The following is a 24,928-nucleotide window of genomic DNA, read 5'->3' on the forward strand; positions in this document are numbered from 1 at the left end:
CGCTGAACTTTGATGCATTTTCCTTTCCAATTTGTCTGGTTTTCCACTGTTCTAAGTTTAAAGACATTATTGTGCTCTGATAAAACGTGGCTGTAGCAATTAATGTTTCATAGATTTAAACATTTTAATTATTCACAATAATTGCAACTGCAGCGCAGATGTTAAAGTAGGTTGTCCACAAGCTGTTTAGTGAGTCTTCAGCTGAGCGTCAACATTGAACAAGACAAACACTTCAACTACTTCACCTCGTAGCCCATTTATCAATCAGCCCCACACAGACAACAAAAGAATTAATGGTGGAAATCAGTGCGCAGGTTAAAGAGATGTTTGGAGCCTGAACACTTCTGAATGAAATGCTGATAAAGAGGCTTGAAGATGATTCTTAATGTATGGGCCATGAAGGTACTGCAGATGGACCATGGATTATATATTTAAATGATTACAAATAATCTGATTCTCAGATTTAAGTTCAAGTATAAAATTACCTAAAAATATTAACAATGCCTGAGGATTTAAATTGTTGATTTATCTGATCTAGTTTAACACATATACATACACACATCTATAGATGGATTTATGTCTACGGAAATGGTTTTTTCTTCATGGTATGTGTCAATCCGAATTGTGAGTAAAGGTTTTGGGTGGGCCCCACATGATTTTCAGATTCCACAGAAGGCCCCAGCACACTTAGTTTTGGGAATGGTTGCAATAACGTGAGATTGCTGATAAATCTGAACCGCCACAAACTGCTGAGTGCAGATCTTTATTCAGTGTGCATAAAAATAACAGTGAAATGATTTCAGTACATATTAAAATAGACATTTCTCCCATTCTTTGGTTGGTTTTTTACAAAAATAATCTCAAATTCCAATGCATCTTTGTCACAAAAAAAAAAAAAAAAAAAAAAATCACAAAAGCAGAAAATCAAGCCAAGATGTTAAATAAGTTGTTGTATCCTTTAGCTTGGATGCAGGCTGGAAATCTGACTTTTGGAACATGTTCTTATTGGATGTTTCAAAAAGCTTCTAAAAATCCTTCAGTGCATTTTTCAGCATTGTAGTCTGACCTCAGATCAGTAGGATCAAAGTTACGAAACACTGATGAAGACCCGGTTGAGCGGCTGCATGCCATCGAGATGTGACAAAAGAAAAAGTCTTAATACATTTAATGCTTCTCTTCCACATTCAGAATTTGAAAACTGGAAAAAGAGCGATATTCTGGGAGGAAGGTTTGCATCCATCTTTCAAAAAAAAAAAAAAAAAAAAGGCGAATGATGAGTAAAATGATAAAAGTGAAACACATCCAGCAATGAGTGAACCCTTAGCTGACCTCTGGCACACCAGCCTCAAACGACAATGATGTGTCCATACCAACTTTCAACACTAGGCGGCACAGCCTTGACCTAGTGACTAACAGGTGTGGACAACATACATGTCAACGTGCTCTGACAGGATTACAAACTTACTCAAATACAGACTAAACCAAACGGTCGTCATCCGTGCTGTGGGTCAGTAAACCTGCAGATGTGGCGACGTGGCTCCGTCTCTCCATTTGTAGACTTTTTCTGTGATCACCGTCCGACAGAGAGGGCAGCTTTTCTCTCGATTAAACCAAAGAGCGATGCACTCGTCACAGAAGATGTGCTGCACAGGACAGAATAGTGGCATTGTGGTTTGGAGCTAAAGAATATAAAGTGTGTACACATTATTTAAACAAAATTAGGCAGGTGCATAAATTTGGGCACCCATGTCATTTTATTGAATACATTTATCACTAATTATTGGAACACAAAACTGGTTTGGTAAGCTCATTGACCCTTGACCTCCTTACACAGGTGAATCCAATCATGAAAAATATTTAAGGTGGCCATTTGCAAATGTTTCTCTTCTTTGCATATCTTCTAATGAGTGGCAACATGGGAGCCTCTAAACAAGTCTCAAATGACTTGAAAACAAAGATTGTTCAACATCATGGTTTAGGGGAAGGATAGAAAAAGCTATTGTAGAGATTTCAGCTGTCAGTTTCCACTTTGAGGAACATAGTGAGGAAATGGAAAACCACAGGCACAGTACTAGTTAAGGCCCAAAGTGGCAGGCCAAGAAAAATCTCAGATAAGCTAAAGCAAAGGATGGTCAGAACCGTCATAGTCAACCCACAGACCTGCTCCAAAGACCTACAACATGATCTTGCTGCAGATAGTGTCTCTGTGCGTCGTTCAACTATACAGTGCACTTTGCACAACGAGATGCTGTAATGTAGAGGAAGCCTTTTCCCTGTACATGCCATAAACAGAGTTGCTTGAGGTATGCTAAAGCACATTTGGACAAGCCAGCTTCATTTTGGAATAAGGTGCTGTGGACTGATGAAACTAAAATTGACTTATTTGGACATAACAAGGGGCGGTATGCATGGCTGAAAATGGACATAGCATTCCAAGAAAAATGCTTGCTACCTACAGTAAAATTTGGAGGTGGTTCCATCATGTTGTGGGGCTGTGTGGCCAGTGCAGGTACTGGGAATCTTGTTAAAGTTGAGGGCCTAATGGATTCCAGTCAATATCAGCAGATTCTTGAGAACAATGTTCATGAATCAGTATCAAAGTTGAAGTTGCGCAGGGGCTGGATCTTTCAACAAGACAACGACCCTAAACACTGCTCAAAATCTACTAACGCATTCATGCAGATGACACACGTACAACGTTCTGGAATGGCCATCTCAGTCCCCAGACCTGAATATTATTGAATATCTGTGGTGTGATTTTAAGCAGGCTGTCCGTGCTCAGAAACCAACAAACCTGAGATGTTTAGTAAAGAAGAATGGTCCAAAATACCTTCAACCAAGATCCAGACTCTCACTGGAAGCTATAGGAAGTGTTTAGAGGCTGTTATTTCTGCAAAAGGAGGATCTACTAAATATTGATGCATTTTTTTTTTCTGTTGGGGTGCCCAAATTTATGCACCTGTCTAATTTTGTTTAAAAAAATTATTGCATACTTTCTGTAAATCCTACAAACTTCATTTCATTTGTCAAATATTATTGTGTTTGTCTGCTATATGATACTTTAACTAAAAAACCATGAGTGTGTGCGTACTTTTGCTTAGTAAGTTCAATGTAAGTACATAATATAATTGTAAATACGTTAAAAATACATGGATAACACAAGAAAGTGAAAACACATTTCCATTGTGGTCCATTTAAAAATCAAATGACAAAATTGAAGCACAAATAAAATAATAATAATACTGATGATGATAATAATTATATAGTGTGCACATGACAAAAAGAACTTAAAAATATATAAATACATTAAGACAGTAAAATTAACATGAAAAATTTTACATAATTAACAGGAAATGAAAGGGTCAAGTTCCTCTTCTAACTGTTGAGGTCTTAGGTTCTAAAAGCATTCTGGACGCACATGCCATTCCAAATCATTATAGAAACTTTGCACAATTTATTACCACCCTTGAAAAATATCAGCTATTTTATAAACACTACCCAATCTAGATCCCATGGATCCCCACGGGCAATGAGCTAGTGTGTGTGTATATTATATATATACAGTGGTAGGCACAGTTCCAATAATCCGATAACCGATAATTATCGAAGATAATGTTTTCATTATCGGATTATCTTTTTAGATAACTTTAAAAACCATTATCAGACTAATTATCTTGCGATACATTTTTGTTGTCCGATAATTTTTAGACCGATAACATGGTAAATAAAGCTGAACAGCTACAAATATTTCTAAAACTTAAAATCAGTTGAGCACCTACAGTAGTGTTCAGAATAATAGTAGTGCTATGTGAATAAAAAGATTAATCCAGATTTTGAGTATATTTCTTATTGTTACATGTGAAACAAGGTACCAGTAGATTCAGTAGATTCTCACAAATCCAACAAGACCAAGCATTCATGATATGCACACTCTTAAGGCTATGAAATTGGGCTATTAGTAAAAAAAAAAAGTAGAAAAGGGGGTGTTCACAATAATAGCAGTGTGGCATTCAGTCAGTGAGTTCGTCAGTTTTGTGGAACAAACAGGTGTGAATCAGGTGTCTCCTATTTAAGGATGAAGCCAGCACCTGTTGAACATGCTTTTCTCTTCGAAAGCCTGAGGAAAATGGGACGTTCAAGACATTGTTCAGAAGAACAGTGTAGTTTGATTAAAAAGTTGATTGGAGAGGGGAAAACTTATACGCAGGTGCAAAAAATTATAGGCTGTTCATCTACAATGATCTACAATGCTTTAAAATGGACAAAAAACCAGAGACGTGTGGAAGAAAACAGAAAACAACCATCAAAATGGATAGAAGAATAACCAGAATGGTAAAGGCTCACCCACTGATCAGCTCCAGGATGATCAAAGACAGTCTGGAGTTACCTGTAAGTGCTGTGACAGTTAGAAGACGCCTGTGTGAAGCTAATTTATTTGCAAGAATCCCCCGCAAAGTCCCTCTGTTAAATAAAAGACATGTGCAGAAGAGGTTATAATTTGCCAAAGAACACATCAACTGGCCTAAAGAGAAATGGAGGAATATTTTGTGGACTGATGAGAGTAAAATTGTTCTTTTTGGGTCCAAGGGCTGCAGACAGTTTGTGAGACGACCCCCAAACTCTGAATTCAAGCCACAGTTCACAGTGAAGACAGTGAAGCATGGTGGTGCAAGCATCATGATATGGGCATGTTTCTCCTACTATGGTGTTGGGCCTATATATCACATACCAGGTATCATGGATCAGTTTGGATATGTCAAAATACTTGAAAAGGTCATGTTGCCTTATGCTGAAGAGGACATGCCCTTGAAACGGGTGTTTCAACAAGACAATGACCCCAAGCACACTAGTATACAAGCAAAATCTTGGTTCCAAACCAACAAAATTAATGCCTCACAGATGTGAAGAAATCATGAAAAACTGTGGTTATACAACTAAATACTAGTTTAGTGATTCACAGGATTGCTAAAAAAGCAGTTTGAACACAAAAGTTTTGAGTTTGTAGCGTCAACAGCAGATGCTACTATTATTGTGAACACCCCCTTTTCTACTTTTTTTTTTACTAATAGCCCAATTTCATAGCCTTAAGAGTGTGCATATCATGAATGCTTGGTCTTGTTGGATTTGTGAGAATCTAGTGAATCTACTGGTACCTTGTTTCCCATGTAACAGTAAGAAATATACTCAAAACCTGGATTGTTATTGTGTCTGCATTTATTAAATTCCACACATCTTAAATGTAGCAGACACGGATTATCTGGAATTTTGTTTTGGCACGTTTTCAAGGTCTCTACTGCCATCTGCTGCTCCACACTGCAAAGCAAGCTCCGCATATTGCAGAACGACTGGTGGCTAGCTTTTGTGGAGAAGACACAACAACATGCCGATGCCGGAGACATGCGCTCCTTTTATGAAGCCCTTAAGACCATCCATGGGCCAGCACATCAAATGCAAGCACCCCTGCGCTCCTCAGACGGCTCCACCCTTCTGAAGGACAAGGAAACCATTAGGCAGCGTTGGTCAGAACACTTTGAAAACCTCTTCAGTGATAAGCGCACTGTGCAAGAGTCATCAATCGAGAAGATTCCCCAGGTGAAGGTGAAATGGGAACTTGATGACCCCCTAACACTTGAAGAGATCCGAAAGGCCACCACGCAGCTGAATCCAGGGAAGTCTCCTGGCATAGATGGCGTCCCAGCAGAGGTGTACCAAAATGGAGGTGAGGCAGTCCTCGACAAGCTTCAGATTCTCTTCTCCAGTTACTGGGAAAAGGGAATGGTTCCACATGACCTTCGGGATGCGGTCATTGTCTCCCTGTATAAGAACAAGGGCGACAAGTCCGACTGTTCTAATTACCGGGGCATCACTCTCCTCTCAATAGCAGGTAAGATTTTGGCTGGAGTGCTGCTCAACAGGCTTACCCCTACCATAGCGCATGAAAATACTCCCGAGAGTCAGTGCGGATTTCAGGCCAACAGGGGAACCACCGACATGATCTTCGTCCTGAGACAGATCCAGGAGAAGTGCAGAGAACAGAACATGGCCCTTTATGCAGCCTTCATAGACCTAATCAAGGCTTTTGACACGGTCAGTCGTGAGGGTTTGTGGAAGATTCTTGCACGCCTTGGCTGCCCTCCAAAGCTCCTCACCATCATCTGCCAGCTGCATGAAGGCCAGATGGGACAAGTGAAGTACAACGGGACTCTGTCCGGCAGCTTCCACATCTCAAATGGCGTCAAACAAGGTTGCATCCTCGCGCCCACTCTGTTCTTCATCTTCTTCAGCATGATGCTTCGTGAGGCCAAAGACTTGACAGACGGCATCTATATCCTCTTCAGAACTGACGGAAGTCTGTTTAACTTGCGGCGCCTTCTGTCCCACACTAAGATCACAGAACAGCTAATCATGGAGCTGCTCTTCGCAGATGACTGCGCCCTCGTCGCCCATACGGAGCAAGCCTTGCAGCACATTGTCAATTGTTTTGCTGAAGCAGCAAGAGCCTTCGGCCTCACCATCAGCCTGAGAAAGACAGAAGTGCTATATCAACCGGTCCCCCATACAGCATATACCCCACCCCAAATCAACATTGAGGGTACCAGCCTGAATGCAGTAGAGCACTTCACGTATCTCGGTAGTGTTATCTCAAACGACGCATCTGTTGCCAAGGACAGTCGCCTTGCCAAGGCCAGCAGTTCTTTTGGTCGACTCTCTAAGAAAGTCTGGCAGAATCATGCACTGCGCCTTTCCACAAAAGTGCAGGTCTACAGAGCCATTGTGGTCCCTACCCTCCTGTATGTAGCTGAAACCTGGGTTCTGTATCGCCAGCAGATCAGATTACTGGAACGCGTTCATCAGCGTTGTCTCCGAAACATCTTCGGGATCAAGTGCCAGGACTACGTCTCAAATGAGGACATCCTTACCAGAGCCAAATTGCCCAGCATGGAGTCTATTATACTCAAACAATAGCTTCGTTGGGCAGGTCGCGTAGCCAGGATGAATGATACACGCATGCCGAAATTAATTCTCTTTGGCGAGCTCAAGGAAGGGAGACGAAACCAAGGGGCCCCCAAAAAGCGCTATAAGGACCAGCTGAAGAAACAGCTCTCCCTTGCAGGCATTCAGCATCAGTCATGGCAGCATCTAGCTACAGATAGACTCAGCTGGCGTTCCAGCATCAAATCCGCCAGCCTGAAGATTGAGGCAGAAAGAAGTGAGGCCTCACGCCAGAAGCGTCAAAGACAGAAAGAGTGGGCAGCAGCACAAGCCCAGCCTACTCAAGTGTTCATTTGCCCCAAGTGTAACAGGTCTTGTGCATCCCGCATCGGACTTTTCAGCCATCAGAGGGCTTGTAGAAAATAAACTAAAAAAAAAAAAAAAAAAAAAAAAAAAAAAAAAAAAAAAGGCCTTCCCACTATCCTCGCAAGCGAGGAAACTGCCAACAACTGCCATCTACTGGCCAGTAGTGTTCATTGGCCCTACTGACGTATCCCATAATCCCGTGCGTGCCAGAGTCGCTGCAGTCAAATAACATATAGAGAATCAACACGATGACAGTTGTAAATTAATATTATACTTACAAAAATGTATTTTTTATGCTTTTTGTCACGTTAATAAGAGACTGCTGCATGATACCCTGAAAACTTGCTAAAACAATTATAACAAATAATCCGTGTCTGTTACGTTTAATCTGCGTGGAATTTAATAAACGCAAACCGACTTTCAGACATATTATATATATTACTCTGGAACAAAGAGGACAAACAGTGTGGTAAAGAACAATAAGACGTTAAAGAGCAAACTTCACTTTCTCCCAGAAGGACATGATCAGGAAGCGATTGAAGCTCCCAGCAGCTCCCACTGAAATTAACGGGGAGACAGCCTGTGATTCTCTCATGTTTACATAAAACAAACGTAATAACGTCTATAAACACAGAGAATATATTCACGAGAGTTTTAGGCACAATATAAAAATAGTTTTATGTTACGATGTTAATGGTGTCTGTGTGCAGTTTAAGTGCAGCGTCATCAGAGCGTCTCAATGCAGTTCTCAATGTTACTGAGATCTCACAGCGCGGTGACCTCTCCAAGGTTTTGCGGGATTTGAAACGTCAATAGGGGGAATAGCCAACATTTATGTGTCAAGACAATATTGAGTGCACGTTTTATAATATAATAAAACGTGTGCACATTGCACAATATAATAAAACATGCACACAACATCATAAATCATCATCAAATTCATGAGCGCACATGACAATATTGTGTGAGAAATAGGTCCTAAAGATGATAAGATAAAACATCATAAAATTCTCTCCACATGCAAAACATTTTGCGATGACACTTCCAGGGCTCCGTAAAAATGCCTGTTTTTACAAATAAAAAAAATGGAATATTTTACAAAAGCACATTTATCTGTAAACACCAACACACGACACGCGTCACATTAACATGTTGGTTTACATAATGAATGACTGAACCAATCAGTGTTTAGCAGAGGCACATTTTACCCAGAATCCTTTGCGATCTGTCTGTGTTTGTTACAAAACCTCAGAATTAGTGCATTATTCAACATTAAAAGATATATATTTTAACTTTGTACAAATGACAGAATTGACATTAATGGAGTTATTCTATCGGAATTAATGTTATTTATAAATCAAAACCATAAGTCAGCATGGCTTTATTTTCCAAGACCTCCGCCTGACCAGAGCATTGTGATTGGCAGAGAGCTGGGCTTTATGGCTGCTTTCACCTTGCTTCTGTGCTGGAACCGTGTAGTAAACAAGAGCTTCCCGCAGGGGGCAAGATGTTCAAAGACAGAAGTGTGGGCTCATTGTTTGGGTCTGTTGTAGCTTTTGATGCTGCCAGAAGCGATTCTGGTGTTAAAACTCAAATACAATTTATTAGTAGTTGCAAATGTCCTACCATTATTTAATGCTTCAATCTTAAATATGATCAATCTATCTTTGTTAGTTGGTTATGTACCACAGGCCTTTAAGGTGGCAGTAATTAAACCATTACTTAAAAAGCCATCACTTGACCCAGCTTTTTTAGCTAATTATAGGCCAATCTCCAACCTTCCTTTTCTCTCAAAGATTCTTGAGAGGGTAGTTGTAAAACAGCTAACTGATCACCTGCAGAGGAATGGTCTATTTGAAGAGTTTCAGTCAGGTTTTAGAATTCATCATAGTACAGAAACAGCATTAGTGAAGGTTACAAATGATCTTCTTATGGCTTCGGACAGTGGACTTATCTCTGTGCTTGTTCTGTTGGACCTCAGTGCTGCTTTTGATACTGTTGACCATAAAATTTTATTACAGAGATTAGAGCATGTCATAGGTATTAAAGGCACTGCGCTGCGGTGGTTTGAATCATATTTGTCTAATAGATTACAGTTTGTTCATGTAAATGGGGAATCTTCTTCACAGACTAAAGTTAATTATGGAGTTCCACAAGGTTCTGTGCTAGGACCAATTTTATTCACTTTATACATGCTTCCCTTGGGCAGTATTATTAGACGGTATTGCTTAAATTTTCATTGTTACGCAGATGATACCCAGCTTTATCTATCCATGAAGCCAGAGGATACACACCAATTAGCTAAACTGCAGGATTGTCTTACAGACATAAAGACATGGATGACCTCTAATTTCCTGCTTTTAAACTCATAAAACTGAAGTTATTGTACTTGGCCCCACAAATCTTAGAAGCATGGTGTCTAACCAGATCGTTACTCTGGATGGCATTTCCCTGATCTCTGGTAATACTGTGAGAAATCTTGGAGTTATTTTTGATCAGGATATGTCATTCAAAGCGCATATTAAACAAATATGTAGGACTGCCTTTTTGCATTTACGCAATATCTCTAAAATCAGAAAGGTCTTGTCTCAGAGTGATGCTGAAAAACTAATTCATGCATTTATTTCCTCTAGGCTGGACTATTGTAATTCATTATTATCAGGTTGTCCTAAAAGTTCCCTAAAAAGCCTTCAGTTGGTTCAGAATGCTGCAGCTAGAGTACTGACGGGGACTAGCAGGAGAGAGCATATCTCACCCGTGTTGGCCTCTCTTCATTGGCTTCCTGTTAATTCTAGAATAGAATTTAAAATTCTTCTTCTTACTTATAAGGTTTTGAATAATCAGGTACCATCTTATCCCATCTTAAATCTATTTAAGCATAAAAATTCAAAAAGAAAAAATAATATAGCACCTTCAATTGCACCACAGACTAAAACAGTTAAATGTGGTCTATTAAACATTAGGTCTCTTTCTTCTAAGTCCCTGTTGGTAAATGATATAATAATTGATCAACGTATTGATTTATTCTGCCTAACAGAAACTTAGTTACAGCAGGATGAATATGTTAGTTTAAATGAGTCAACACCCCCGAGTCACACTAACTGTCAGAATGCTCGTAGCACGGGCCGGGGCGGAGGATTAGCAGCAATCTTCCATTCCAGCTTATTAATTAATCAAAAACCTAGACAGAGCTTTAATTCATTTGAAAGCTTGTCTCTTAGTCTCGTCCATCCAAATTGGAAGTCCCAAAAACCAGTTTTATTTGTTATTATCTATCGTCCACCTGGTCGTTACTGTGAGTTTCTCTGTGAATTTTCAGACCTTTTGTCTGACTTAGTGCTTAGCTCAGATAAAATAATTATAGTGGGCGATTTTAACATCCACACAGATGCTGAGAATGACAGCCTCAACACTGCATTTAATCTATTATTAGACTCTATCGGCTTTGCTCAAAAAGTAAATGAGTCCACCCACCACTTTAATCATATTTTAGATCTTGTTCTGACTTATGGTATGGAAATAGAAGACTTAACAGTATTCCCTGAAAACTCCCTTCTGTCTGATCATTTTTTAATAACATTTACATTTACCCTGATGGACTACCCTGCAGTGGGGAATAAGTTTCATTACACTAGAAGTCTTTCAGAAAGCGCTGTAACTAGGTTTAAGGATATGATTCCTTCTTTATGTTCTCTAATGTCATATACCAACACAGAGCAGAGTAGCTACCTAAACTCTGTAAGGGAGCTAGAGTATCTCGTCAATAGTTTTACATCCTCATTGAAGACAACTTTGGATGCTGTAGCTCCTCTGAAAAAGAGAGCTTTAAATCAGAAGTGTCTGACTCCGTGGTATAACTCACAAACTCGTAGCTTAAAGCAGATAACCCGTAAGTTGGAGAGGAAATGGCGTCTCACTAATTTAGAAGATCTTCACTTAGCCTGGAAAAAGAGTTTGTTGCTCTATAAGAAAGCCCTCCGTGAAGCTAGGACATCTTTCTACTCATCACTAATTGAAGAAAATAAGAACAACCCCAGGTTTCTTTTCAGCACTGTAGCCAGGCTGACAAAGAGTCAGAGCTCTATTGAGCTGAGTATTCCATTAACTTTAACTAGTGATGACTTCATGACTTTCTTTGCTAACAAAATTTTGACTATTAGAGAAAAAATTACTCATAACCATCCCAAAGATGTATCGTTATCTTTGGCTGCTTTCAGTGATGCCGGTATTTGGTTAGACTCTTTCTCTCCGATTGTTCTGCCTGAGTTATTTTCATTAGTTACTTCATCCAAACCATCAACATGCTTATTAGACCCCATTCCTGCCAGGCTGCTCAAGGAAGTCCTACCATTATTTAATGCTTCAATCTTAAATATGATCAATCTATCTTTGTTAGTTGGTTATGTACCACAGGCCTTTAAGGTGGCAGTAATTAAACCATTACTTAAAAAGCCATCACTTGACCCAGCTATCTTAGCTAATTATAGGCCAATCTCCAACCTTCCTTTTCTCTCAAAGATTCTTGAGAGGGTAGTTGTAAAACAGCTAACTGATCACCTGCAGAGGAATGGTCTATTTGAAGAGTTTCAGTCAGGTTTTAGAATTCATCATAGTACAGAAACAGCATTAGTGAAGGTTACAAATGATCTTCTTATGGCTTCGGACAGTGGACTTATCTCTGTGCTTGTTCTGTTGGACCTCAGTGCTGCTTTTGATACTGTTGACCATAAAATTTTATTACAGAGATTAGAGCATGTCATAGGTATTAAAGGCATTGCGCTGCGGTGGTTTGAATCATATTTGTCTAATAGATTACAGTTTGTTCATGTAAATGGGGAATCTTCTTCACAGACTAAAGTTAATTATGGAGTTCCACAAGGTTCTGTGCTAGGACCAATTTTATTCACTTTATACATGCTTCCCTTGGGCAGTATTATTAGACGGTATTGCTTAAATTTTCATTGTTACGCAGATGATACCCAGCTTTATCTATCCATGAAGCCAGAGGATACACACCAATTAGCTAAACTGCAGGATTGTCTTACAGACATAAAGACATGGATGACCTCTAATTTCCTGCTTTTAAACTCAGATAAAACTGAAGTTATTGTACTTGGCCCCACAAATCTTAGAAGCATGGTGTCTAACCAGATCGTTACTCTGGATGGCATTTCCCTGATCTCTAGTAATACTGTGAGAAATCTTGGAGTTATTTTTGATCAGGATATGTCATTCAAAGCGCATATTAAACAAATATGTAGGACTGCCTTTTTGCATTTACGCAATATTTCTAAAATCAGAAAGGTCTTGTCTCAGAGTGATGCTGAAAAACTAATTCATGCATTTATTTCCTCTAGGCTGGACTATTGTAATTCATTATTATCAGGTTGTCCTAAAAGTTCCCTAAAAAGCCTTCAGTTGGTTCAGAATGCTGCAGCTAGAGTACTGACGGGGACTAGCAGGAGAGAGCATATCTCACCCGTGTTGGCCTCTCTTCATTGGCTTCCTGTTAATTCTAGAATAGAATTTAAAATTCTTCTTCTTACTTATAAGGTTTTGAATAATCAGGTCCCATCTTATCTTAGGGACCTCGTAGTACCATATTACCCCATTAGAGCGCTTCGCTCTCAGACTGCGGGCTTACTTGTGGTTCCTAGGGTTTGTAAGAGTAGAATGGGAGGCAGAGCCTTCAGCTTTCAGGCTCCTCTCCTGTGGAACCAGCTCCCAATTCAGATCAGGGAGACAGATACCCTCTCTACTTTTAAGATTAGGCTTAAAACTTTCCTTTTCGCTAAGGCTTATAGTTAGGGCTGGATCGGGTGACCCTGGAGCATCCCTTGGTTATGTTGCTTTAGACGTAGACTGTGGGGGGTTCCCATGATGCACTGTTTCTTTCTTTTTTTGCTCCGTATGCATCACTCTGCATTTAATCATTAGTGATCGATCTCTGCCCCCCTTCTCGGCATGTCTTTTTCCTGGTTCTTTCCCTCAGCCCCAACCAGTCTCAGCAGAAGACTGCCCCTCCCTGAGCCTGGTTCTGCTGGAGGTTTCTTCCTGTTAAAAGGGAGTTTTTCCTTCCCACTGTGGCCAAGTGCTTGCTCATAGGGGGTCGTTTTGACCGTTGGGGTTTTTCATGGTTATTGTATGGCCTTGCCTTGCAATATGGAGCGCCTTGGGGCAACTGTTTGTTGTGATTTGGCGCTATATAAGAAAAAGGTTGATTGAGTTGATTGATCTTATCTTAGGGACCTCGTAGTACCATATTACCCCATTAGAGCGCTTCGCTCTCAGACTGCGGGCTTACTTGTAGTTCCTAGGGTTTGTAAGAGTAGAATGGGAGGCAGAGCCTTCAGCTTTCAGGCTCCTCTCCTGTGGAACCAGCTCCCAATTCAGATCAGGGAGACAGATACCCTCTCTACTTTTAAGATTAGGCTTAAAACTTTCCTTTTCGCTAAGGCTTATAGTTAGGGCTGGATCGGGTGACCCTGGACCATCCCTTGGTTATGTTGCTTTAGACGTAGACTGTGGGGGGGTTCCCATGATGCACTGTTTCTTTCTTTTTTTGCTCCGTGTGCATCACTCTGCATTTAATCATTAGTGATCGATCTCTGCCCCCCTTCTTGGCATGTCTTTCTCCTGGTTCTTTCCCTCAGCCCCAACCAGTCTCAGCAGAAGACTTCCCCTCCCTGAGCCTGGTTCTGCTGGAGGTTTCTTCCTGTTAAAAGGGAGTTTTTCCTTCCCACTGTGGCCAAGTGCTTGCTCATAGGGGGTCGTTTTGACCGTTGGGGTTTTTCATGGTTATTGTATGGCCTTGCCTTGCAATATGGAGCGCCTTGGGGCAACTGTTTGTTGTGATTTGGCGCTATATAAGAAAAAAAGTTGATTGATTGATTGATTGAAATGTACCAACTCAGCCACATGGGGTGTGCAGCCAGTACATTCTGAGTGCCGGTCCCAAGCCCGGATAAATGAGGAGGGTTGCGTCAGGAAGGGCATCCGGCGTAAAACAAGCCAACCCAACTATGCAGACTCAGAATCAAATTCCCATACCGGATGGGTCGTGGCCCGGGTTAACAACGTCCGCCACCGGTGCTATTGCCCAACAGGGTGCCGATGGAAATTGGGCTACTGCTGGGCGAAGACGACGAAGAAGAGGAGGAAAACGTTGCCACGAACAGCGGGAGAAGAAGAAAACTAGAAGGGTGGAAATGAGAGTTGGGATTTTGAATGTTGGTAGTATGACTGGTAAAGGGAGAGAGCTGGCTGATATGATGGAGAGGAGAAAGGTAGACATATTGTGTGTGCAAGAGACCAAGTGGAAGGGAAGTAAGAGCAGGAGCATCAGCGGTGGGTACAAGTTGTTGTACCATGGTGAGGACAGGAAGAGAAATGGTGTTGGGGTCATTTTAAAGGAAGAGTATGTTAAAAGTGTGTTGGAGGTTAAGCGAGTGTCCGACAGGGTGATGAGTGTGAAGTTGGAAATTGAAGGGGTGATGATGAATATCATCAGTGCATATGCCCCACAGGTAGGTTGTGAGATGAAGGAGAAAGAAGATTTCTGGAGTGTGTTAGATGAGGTGGTGGAGAGTGTGCCCAAGCATGAAAGAGTGGTGATAGGAGCAGACTTCAATGGGAATGTTGGTGAATGGAACAGAGGTGATGAGGAAGCAATGGGTAGATATGGTATCAAGGATAGGAATGGGGAAGGACAGATGGTAGTTGATTTTGCAAAAAGGATGGAAATGGCTGTGGTGAATACCTACTTTAAGAAAAGGGAGGAGCACAGGGTAACATATAAGAGTGGAGGAAGGTGCACACAAGGGAACTACATTCTTTATAGGAGATGCAAGCTAAAAGAAATCACAGACTGTAAGGTGGTAGCAGGAGAGAGTGTCACTAGACAGCATAGGATGGTCGTTTGTAGGATGACTTTAGAGGTAAAGAAGAAGAAGAGAGTGAGAGCTCAACAAAGGATCAGATGGTGGAAGCTGAAGGAGGAAGACTGTTGTGTGAAATTTAGCATGCAGGTGAGAGAAGCACTAGTTGGAGGGGAAGCAATTTTGGACAACTGGAAAAGTACTGCAGATGTGGTGAGGGAGACAGCTAGGACAGTACTGGGTATGACATCTGGACAGTGGAAGGAAGACAAGGAGACTTGGTGCTGGAATGAAGAGGATAGTCGGAGAGATGAAGAAAGTAGACAGGAGTACAAGGAGATGCGGCGTAACACGAGAAGTGGCAAAAGCAAAGGAAAAGGCATATTGCGAGCTGTACAAGAAGTTGAACAGTAAGGAAGGAGAAAAGGACTTGTACAGATTGGCCAGACAAAGGGACAGAGCTGGAAAGGATGTGCAGCAGGTTAGGGTGGTAAAAGATGCACATGGTAATGTGCTGACAAGTGAGGAGTGTGTGCTGAGAAGGTGGAGGGAATATTTTGAAGAGTTGATGAATGAAGAAAATGAGCGAGAGAAAAGGCTGGATGATGTGGCGAGAGTAAATCAGGAAGTAAAAGAGATTAGCAAGGAAGAAGTGAGGGCTGCTATGAAGAGGATGAAGAGTGGAAAGGCAGTTGGTCCAGATGACATTCCAATGGAGGCATGGAAATGTCTAGGAGAGATGGATAGATTTTCTAACCAGATTGTTTAATAAAATCTTGGAAAGTGAGAGGATGCCTGAGGAGTGGAGACGAAGTGTGCTGGTTCCTATTTTCAAGAACAAGGGTGATATGCAGAGCTGCAGTAACTACAGAGACATAAAGCTGATCAGCCACAGCATGAAGGTATGGGAAAGAGTAGTAGAAGCTAGGCTTGTGAGCAGCAATATGGTTTCATGCCGAGAAAGAGCACTACAGATGCAATGTTTGCTCTGAGAATACTGTTGGAAAAGTACAGAGAAGGACAGAAAGAGTTACATTGTGTGTTTGTGGACTTAGAAAAAGCTTATGATAGGGTGCCAAGAGAAGAGTTGTGGTATTGTATGAGGAAGTCTGGAGTGGCAGAGAAGTATGTTAGGGTAGTGCAGGACATGTACAAGAATAGTGTGACAGCGGTGAGATGCGCAGTCGGAATGACAGACTCATTCAAGGTGGAGGTGGGATTACACCAAGGATCAGCTCTGAGTCCTTTCTTGTTTGCAGTGGTGATGGACAGGTTGACAGATGAGATCAGACAGGAGTCCCCATGGACTATGATGTTTGCAGATGATATTGTGATCTGTAGTGAGAGTAGAGAGCAAGCTGAGTCTAGTCTGGAGAAGTGGAGATATGCTTTGGAGAGAAGGGGAATGAAAGTCAGTAGAAGCAAGACTGAGTACATGTGTGTGAATGAGACACGAAGACATAAAGACATGAGTAATTCCCACGGCCTCAACTAAAAACCCAAATAAAACTGGCCTAAACTAGAGGTGCAACACATTTATTTCATCCATTACATTTCAAGAAGCCTAATTTCAGCCTTTTCCAGGACTTTGAATTACCAATAATTCATCAGAACAGAAATTCAGGAAAAAAAGACCCCATAAAAGAATACATTATACCTCTGTAATATTTGGACTTGAACCCTGTTCGAGCACTTGTTTCCAGAGATGTTCCCAGTTCACGTCCCTGCCCATTCTCCACATCAGGTGGAGTTGCATCAGAAAGAATATCTGGCATAAAAACCAAATCAAGATGCAGATCCAGCTCAGATCTGCTGCTGAGAACTGATTTACTTATCTCAATTAAAATTCCCAGAATCAGGCCCGATCAAGGCATTTTTTTTGACTGATCGGTATTGCTGAAATTTAAAACAGAGTCACCAAATTGGTGAGCAGGCGCACTGCACTGCTTCATAAGCGCAGTCCCAGCGGATCGAAGAGGCAGTCAACTGGATGCAGCTGATGACAACAGAATGTTTAACTATAAGCACTCAGAGAGTGCAAACCTCCGCCAAGGCCATGGGGTCACTGACGCCATAACATCTACACGCCGTGGAATCACTGAACCTAAAAAAGTCTAACAATGATGTTTGCTCAGTAATAAAAAAAGTTTCATCTGCTGTGACTGGATAGCATGTATCCTTAGCGTTGGCATCACAGTTTATTGCAACTTGCACCTTTCCCAGAAGCTACTGTCATCTGAGCACTGATATTGATATTGCATGTGCTTATAGACAAAAACAAATAAGAGACAAAATTCAAGTTATTATTCAACTAAACAGCAAATATATGAATTTTTTAACATTTATGAAACACGTCTATAAACAAGGCCATAGGGTCACTGACCCTAAAGAGATTCCCTCCTTGGCACAGTGATCTATTTCTTTTGTGTCTTTCTCTAAAATTGTATATAATAATCATTAGATTATTAATATATAAACAAAATAAACTTAAGAAATATTACAATTTGAAAACAAATGCACCCGAACGTGATGACAGCTGCAAGGGCTTAATGCTAACTTTTAACATTGAAAATGCCATAGACATGCTAACGTGTTAGCATCAGGATCCGGATCCTCTTGTTCCTCTTGTCATTTCCAACCACTCCACAAAATTTTATCAAAATCCGTTCAAAACGTTTTGAGTTATCCTGCTGACAAACAGACAAACAAACAAATAAACGCGACTGAAAACATAACCTCCTTGGCGGAGGTAATAAGTGTTAGAAAGTCATGTGCTGGTCCCCTTTTCTTACCCTCTCACAGCCATGAAAGCTGCTGCTTCATGAAAAGTGAAAACTACTGAATAGCAAAGTAGGCTAAAAAATAAATTAATAAAACTGTAATTTCCAGACTATAGAGCACACCTGAATATTAGCCGCACCCACCAATTTTAAAAAGAAAAAAGAAATTGTACATAAATAAGCCGCACTTGTCTATAAGCTGTGATTTTTTTAACTTTTAATTAAGTATGTACCATAAATGCTAAATGCTTTTTCCCTGAAGTGTTACACATAAATATCGATGCACACGTCATCCAGCGCGCGCATACGGTGTGTCTGCTCCACACGGAGAACTGAGTAATTTTAACTTTTTCTTTTTCTAACTTTCATCGCGTGCAGCCAGGATCGTATGAAGTCTGTGGTAAATGAGACATTAATGAGGTGCTGTGACTTTTTTGACTTGTTGCGCCAAGACAGAACCAGTTTGGAAGGGTGGGGGGAGAAGGCAAACTGATCCACTAACTGATCTGATGGTGCAACTCGGGTGCAAAGTGCCCGAGAGGGACTTTTCTTCACTAAAACAAACGGGTAAGACCTTATATTTACACCATGTGTGAATTTACACCACACGAGGAGCGTAGCTTTCAGGAAATCAATCAATCAATCAATCAACTTTTTTCTTATATAGCGCCAAATCACAACAAACAGTTGCCCCAAGGCGCTCCATATTGTAAGGCAAGGCCATACAATAATTATGAAAAACCCCAACGGTCAAAACGACCCCCTATGAGCAAGCACTTGGCAACAGTGGGAAGGAAAAACTCCCTTTTAACAGGAAGAAACCTCCAGCAGAACCAGGCTCAGGGAGGGGCAGTCTTCTGCTGAGACTGGTTGGGGCTGAGGGAAAAAACCAGGAAAAAGACATGCCGTGAAGGGGGGCAGAGATCGATCACTAATGATTAAATGCAGAGTGATGCATACGGAGCAAAAAGAGAAAGAAACAGTGCATCATGGGAACCCCCCCACAATCTACGTCTAAAGCAGCATAACCAAGGGATGGTCCAGGGTCACCCGATCCAGCCCTAACTATAAGCCTTAGCGAAAAGGAAAGTTTTAAGCCTAATCTTAAAAGTAGAGAGGGTATCTGTCTCCCTGATCTGAATTGGGAGCTGGTTCCACAGGAGAGGAGCCTGAAAGCTGAAGGCTCTGCCTCCCATTCTACTCTTACAAACCCTAGGAACTACAAGTAAGCCTGCAGTCTGAGAGCGAAGCGCTCTATTGGGGTGATATGGTACTACGAGGTCCCTGAGATAAGATGGGACCTGATTATTCAAAACCTTATAAGTAAGAAGAAGAATTTTAAATTCTATTCTAGAATTAACAGGAAGCCAATGAAGAGAGGCCAACACGGGTGAGATATGCTCTCTCCTGCTAGTCCCCGTCAGTACTCTAGCTGCAGCATTCTGAACCAACTGAAGGCTTTTTAGGGAACTTTTAGGACAACCTGATAATAATGAATTACAATAGTCCAGCCTAGAGGAAATAAATGTATGAATTAGTTTTTCAGCATCACTCTGAGACAAGACCTTTCTGATTTTAGAGATATTGCGTAAATGCAAAAAGGCAGTCCTACATATTTGTTTAATATGCGCTTTGAATGACATATCCTGATCAAAAATGACTCCAAGATTTCTCACAGTATTACTAGAGATCAGGGAAATGCCATCCAGAGTAACGATCTGGTTAGACACCATGCTTCTAAGATTTGTGGGGCCAAGTAAAATAACTTCAGTTTTATCTGAGTTTAAAAGCAGGAAATTAGAGGTCATCCATGTCTTTATGTCTGTAAGACAATCCTGCAGTTTAGCTAATTGGTGTGTATCCTCTGGCTTCATGGATAGATAAAGCTGGGTATCATCTGCGTAACAATGAAAATTTAAGCAATACCGTCTAATAATACTGCCTAAGGGAAGCATGTATAAAGTGAATAAAATTGGTCCTAGCACAGAACCTTGTGGAACTCCATAATTAACTTTAGTCTGTGAAGAAGATTCCCCATTTACATGAACAAACTGTAATCTATTAGACAAATATGATTCAAACCACCGCAGCGCAGTCCCTTTAATACCTATTGACCTGGAAATCAACTGACAGCGTCAATTAACATATTTCCTGTAAAAAAAAACAAAAAAAAACATAAATTAGCCGCATCATTGTAAAAGCTGCAGTGTTCAACGCGTGTGAAAAAAAAATAGCAGCTTATAGTCCAGAAATTATGGTAATTGTAATAATAACACAAAAAATGCAGAATGGCATCAGATGTTAACTGCAGTTGGACCCGTAGTGAAGAGAAAACCAACAAACAGTCGGACTGTTCTGGCACATAAATAAAAACAGGAGACGTTGCAGTGAGGATTCTTAGTGCTGTAAGGGGTTCCAAGGTGGAAGAGCACATGACTGTGGTTCTACCTGACACAGCAGGACCCGGGGCTCCCTGTACTCTCCCTGACAGATGGGGCAGACGTCTCCAGCCTCGCTGCACTGACTCCGAGTGGCTGCTGTCCCCGTATGCTGAACAACAACCATCAACAAAAACAACTCAGCATAACTATTTCAGAGGACACATCTAGCATACCAACGCTCAGCACCAACCTCGCCTTGGAGAAATATCTTCACAGTTTTCAGTAAAGACGTCCACTGTTTATACAGTTCCAGCAGCTGCAATGAAGAGTTAAAAAACAAAAACAAAGCATTAAAGAATGTTGAAGTTGGCTCAGATACACCAAAGAGCTGCTGCTGCTGCGTGCCAACACCTTCAGTATGAGGTAGAGCAACGCCAGCAGGATGCCCAGAGTGAATCCAGGAGTGCCGTCATCCTCCTGGTAGGTGACCAGGTACCGGAACCACAGCGGGAAAGGAGCCACGGCCTGATGGACCTGAGCCAGCTCCTCAGTCAGCATCAGCCACCGACCCTGCAGGGACACAAAGGTCATTCTGAAAATCAGCTTTTCTTTAAAGAGCTGCCGACCTGCATTTTTGCCCTTTGCCAGATTACTTCGTTTTGGTGATGACCCTTCAGCAGGTTCAACATATTAATGATCTTCATCTGATTAAGGATGGGTATTGGTAAGATTTTATCGATAGATACCATTATCGATTCTGCGTATCGATCCGATTCCTTATCGATACCTCTTGTGAATTTTCTGTGTACTACAAGGCTTTACAGGTTTTCTATGTCAACAACATTTTATTGAGTCTTAAAGTAAATAAATGTGAAATTGGTCACTGGATCCTTAAACTCTGGACATAATAAACTCTACATGGTGGATTCTTGATCTCTGGACATAAATAGAAATAAAATCTGTAGTTTTTGTTAAAAGCATTTCCTTTCAGACATTACTGGCATGAATGTCTTTCCATACATCCAAGCTGAGCTCATACAGCTGGCTGTGCTGCACATCAGGATGTAATTCATAAAGAATGCAGGACATCTCATTTTGGGAGGAAAAAACGTTTTAGTGGATTGTAGTTTATTGTCTGTATTACGGCGTTTAGAAAGAGGTGTCATTTGATTTAAAGCGGCAATTCATTTTGAAGTTATTAATTCCGACCGGACTGTCTCGGCAGAGAGCTGTGCAGCGTTTGGAGCTGTAACAACGAAACGGAGGACTATTCTCATTTCTTGACTGCAACAAGAGTCCCAGTTAGTGACTTTAATCCACACAAATGTGACTCACGATTGACATATTTTAATGGCTATGAGAGGAGTTAAGAAGTGGACTTGCCACTTCTGAAAGGCATGAATCAAAAATCAAAAGTGAATCAAAGAACCAACGAGCCAGCGGCTCGAAGCATTGCTTCATTGGTTCACGCTTCAAACTGGAGTCGTGCTGCAGAAACGGTTGATTACAGACCCGATGCAGGGTCTGCAATCAACGTAGAGGAATGATTATTTTCCCGACAAACACCCTCAAAAACAACGGCTGCTCTGAAGGACCAATAAGGGAATCTTTAAGCATAAAGACTATTGAGATCAGTGGATCGAATCATTTCTTAACAATACCCGCAAAGAACCAGTTCTCGATACCCAACCCTACATCTGATTTAAGGTTGCAACTAACAACTAGTTGTGTGATCCAGTCATCTATTGATTATTTTCTAATTATTCAATAAATCATTTGGTTAAGTTGTCAATAAATAATAACTAACATCTACCTATAACTTTCAATCCCCCCCAAACATTTTCTCTTAATAGCTATTTATTTTTAACAAATAAAAAAAATCTCAACATAAATGGACATAAAGTCCCCAAAAAAATAAAAAAATCTCTCCCAAACAATTCCAGTGTTCTTACCTGGGTTCTGTAGGTCACCAATGAAGAGGGCAGCAGCAGAATAAGGCACTTAATCCCCATACAGAGGAACTTTATTATGAAGTTTGTGATGCCAACAGCCCACAGAACCTCCCAGAAGGTCAGCGGGTCAATGGTCGGGCGGAGGAGAACGAGGCTGAGAGAAGGCAAACGTCCATGTTAGCACACCGCTCAAGATATCTGGTTTGTCACTGTAGCACTTTTTATTTGAGGGCCAGCTTTATTCCTACAAACATGCATTACTGCATAAAACTTTAGACACCCCAGCATTTTGATAATAACAGAAATATCAAATTAGAAATATTCGTACATGGAACATAATGGAGTCACAGACACAAATGTAACTCAGACGTACCAGCAGTAAAGTGTCTCAGTGACAAAGGTGTAGTAAAGCAGAAGAGTGGAAAAGATCAGGAATAAAAGCAACCACATGCACCGCAGCTTTGAGTGACGATCCTGAGGACAAAAAAAAAAAAAAAAACTGTTTTAAGTAAAAGAACTGTCATAAAAAAATTAAATAAAGATGTTGACCTTTTTTTGGCTTACCTGAAGAAATACTTGAGTTTGAATACTTTTATTCACATATAGAAAAGTTGTGAAGAGGCCAACTCCAACTGCTAGGCCTAAAAGTGAAAACAGAGAGAGACATGAGCTCATCAAATGATTAATGTATAAAAAAAAACATATACATATCATTAGAATTAATTGACTTACCAAGTGTATGCTGAATAACTAGTTTAGCACACAGTATGACGAGGAAAGGAAGACTCTTCTGCAGCCAGCGGAAGAGACAACGAAGCTCTGAAAAGGAGGTGGTTGGCTCCCCCGAGTCCACCTCAGAGTCAGGCGGGTTAAGCCCTGGCTCTGAATGCGAGTGGAGCTGAGCTCTGTTATGTCCATGTGCATGTGAGTGGGAGTGGCCGTGGGAGTTGACTCTGGACCTCCTGGAGGATGGACCTCCGCTGGACTCCCCGGACCTGCTGGTGATGGGTATCCGTACATCATTACGGTCGAGGCCACCAGTAGGACCGGTGACTGGTGTTCTGGTGAGAAGCTCTGGATTTAGGGATAAATCATTCCCTGAATGAGCTCCATGCTCACTTGAATTCGGCTGCATCGTAGCAGGAGACTCCCTCAGTTTCACCACTCTTTGGGATTCACTGTTTTGACATAAAAAAAAAAACAAAACCATGTAGCATCAGCTGCACTGTATGTCCAGAATCAACCTTAACTACTTGTAAAAACTAGGGGTCCACTGATTATCAGCGCCAGTATTGAAAATGTTTATGGTTATCATCAATCCAGAAAGTATTTATTTATTTATTCAGATTTCATTTTAAAAGAGCAGGTTTGACAAGTCAGTTCCGGTTCAGGCAGCTTTTGTTAAAACATTGTTTTTTTTATATTTAGATTTCATTTCTTCTGTCAAAGAAAAGTTATGCAATCCCATTTAAAAATGTTGGAAAAGCAAAACTGTCATTATGACAGAAAAACTAAGCTACCATGTTTAAATTTACATTCAGTCAGTGTCACAGTGTTAAATTGGGAAACACAGGCCTCTTCCTCACTGGATTAAAAGGTACTGTGTGGTTGTGGCATTTTTGAAGTTGAGAGCAAATGCTATATATCCATGATGAAATATTTTGTGTTTTTAATCTTTTCAGCATTATTTATAACCTTTTCGAGATCATTTATTTTATTATCTTAGACTTTGACAGAAACATGCAGAAACGTTTGATATTAAATATTATAACATAAGTACTTTTTTGTGAATTATTCTTGCTTTCAATTAATTTAACATTTTTGCCAATAACATTTTAGAGGCGTAAACCCGTATAGCTCATAAAAAAGCTGCTGTGTTAAATAACACATCAGGGAATGACAACTTACCCAGACTGACTTCAAATATGAGTAAATTAAGTACTTTGTGGGGTGGGGGTTCTTGATGCATTTTGGAAATGAGGAAATGCCTCTGTCCTGAAAACAGTTCATGCATTCAGAGTGGGTGTGCCATCTAGTGTTCAAGAGAAGAAAGTTCAGTCACTGACCCAACAACAAGTGTATCAAAACATCAAATCTAGGCTTGCATCTTGGGTGTACCTTCTGGCAAAATTGTAGCTCTAGTTTTGAGATCCACAAAATAAATGTTCTCAAAATTTAAAATAATTTCTTCCAAGTGCTGAACTTGTGCAGGCCCTGATGTACTTGATACAAGCAAATAACTCAGAAGCTGTTTGTTACAAAAGCCAAGCAATATTGTTGGTCATGTTCAAGCAAAATAAAAACTGTGTAGTAATAATGGTCGTGTCTGGGGCCGACGCCGTCGTATACGATGGCTAAGACCAAGCCTTACTAAATTATAAATAACTTTTTAATGATATGAGATAGAAACTTACTCTTTTTTTTTTTTTTTTTTTTTTTTTGCTGAAAAGTTAACTCCGCGGACTTTCGAGCCAGCCATCGGCCATCTTTGTACTCCTCATAGAAGCTGTGTGATGACATGCTCAATGTGAGTGTACAATGTTCACCAAAATCCAATTGTAGGATAAATTCACCTCACATGAAAAGCCAAAGATCGTTTTCAGGAGCGATATGTTACTAGTTGGCCCGTTTGAATAGCC

General features: G+C 40.7%; 1 protein-coding gene across 1 annotated transcript in view; it reads right to left on the reverse strand.

Annotated features, from left to right (window-relative positions):
• Positions 1-724: 724 nt before the first annotated feature.
• Positions 725-24,928, reverse strand: part of rnft1 (ring finger protein, transmembrane 1) — a 41,924-nt gene continuing 17,720 nt past the window's right edge. The window contains exons 2-9 of the mRNA XM_034179010.1: positions 23,022-23,467; positions 22,854-22,930; positions 22,663-22,763; positions 22,290-22,443; positions 20,749-20,907; positions 20,588-20,653; positions 20,405-20,506; positions 725-1,643 (exon numbers count right to left, since the gene is read on the reverse strand). Coding sequence (XP_034034901.1) covers positions 1,509-1,643; positions 20,405-20,506; positions 20,588-20,653; positions 20,749-20,907; positions 22,290-22,443; positions 22,663-22,763; positions 22,854-22,930; positions 23,022-23,467 — 1,240 coding nt within the window. The 3' untranslated portion in view covers positions 725-1,508. The remainder of the gene's footprint in view (positions 1,644-20,404; positions 20,507-20,587; positions 20,654-20,748; positions 20,908-22,289; positions 22,444-22,662; positions 22,764-22,853; positions 22,931-23,021; positions 23,468-24,928) is intronic.

This window comes from Thalassophryne amazonica, chromosome 9 (assembly GCF_902500255.1).
Source record: "Thalassophryne amazonica chromosome 9, fThaAma1.1, whole genome shotgun sequence".
NCBI lineage: Eukaryota > Metazoa > Chordata > Actinopteri > Batrachoidiformes > Batrachoididae > Thalassophryne > Thalassophryne amazonica.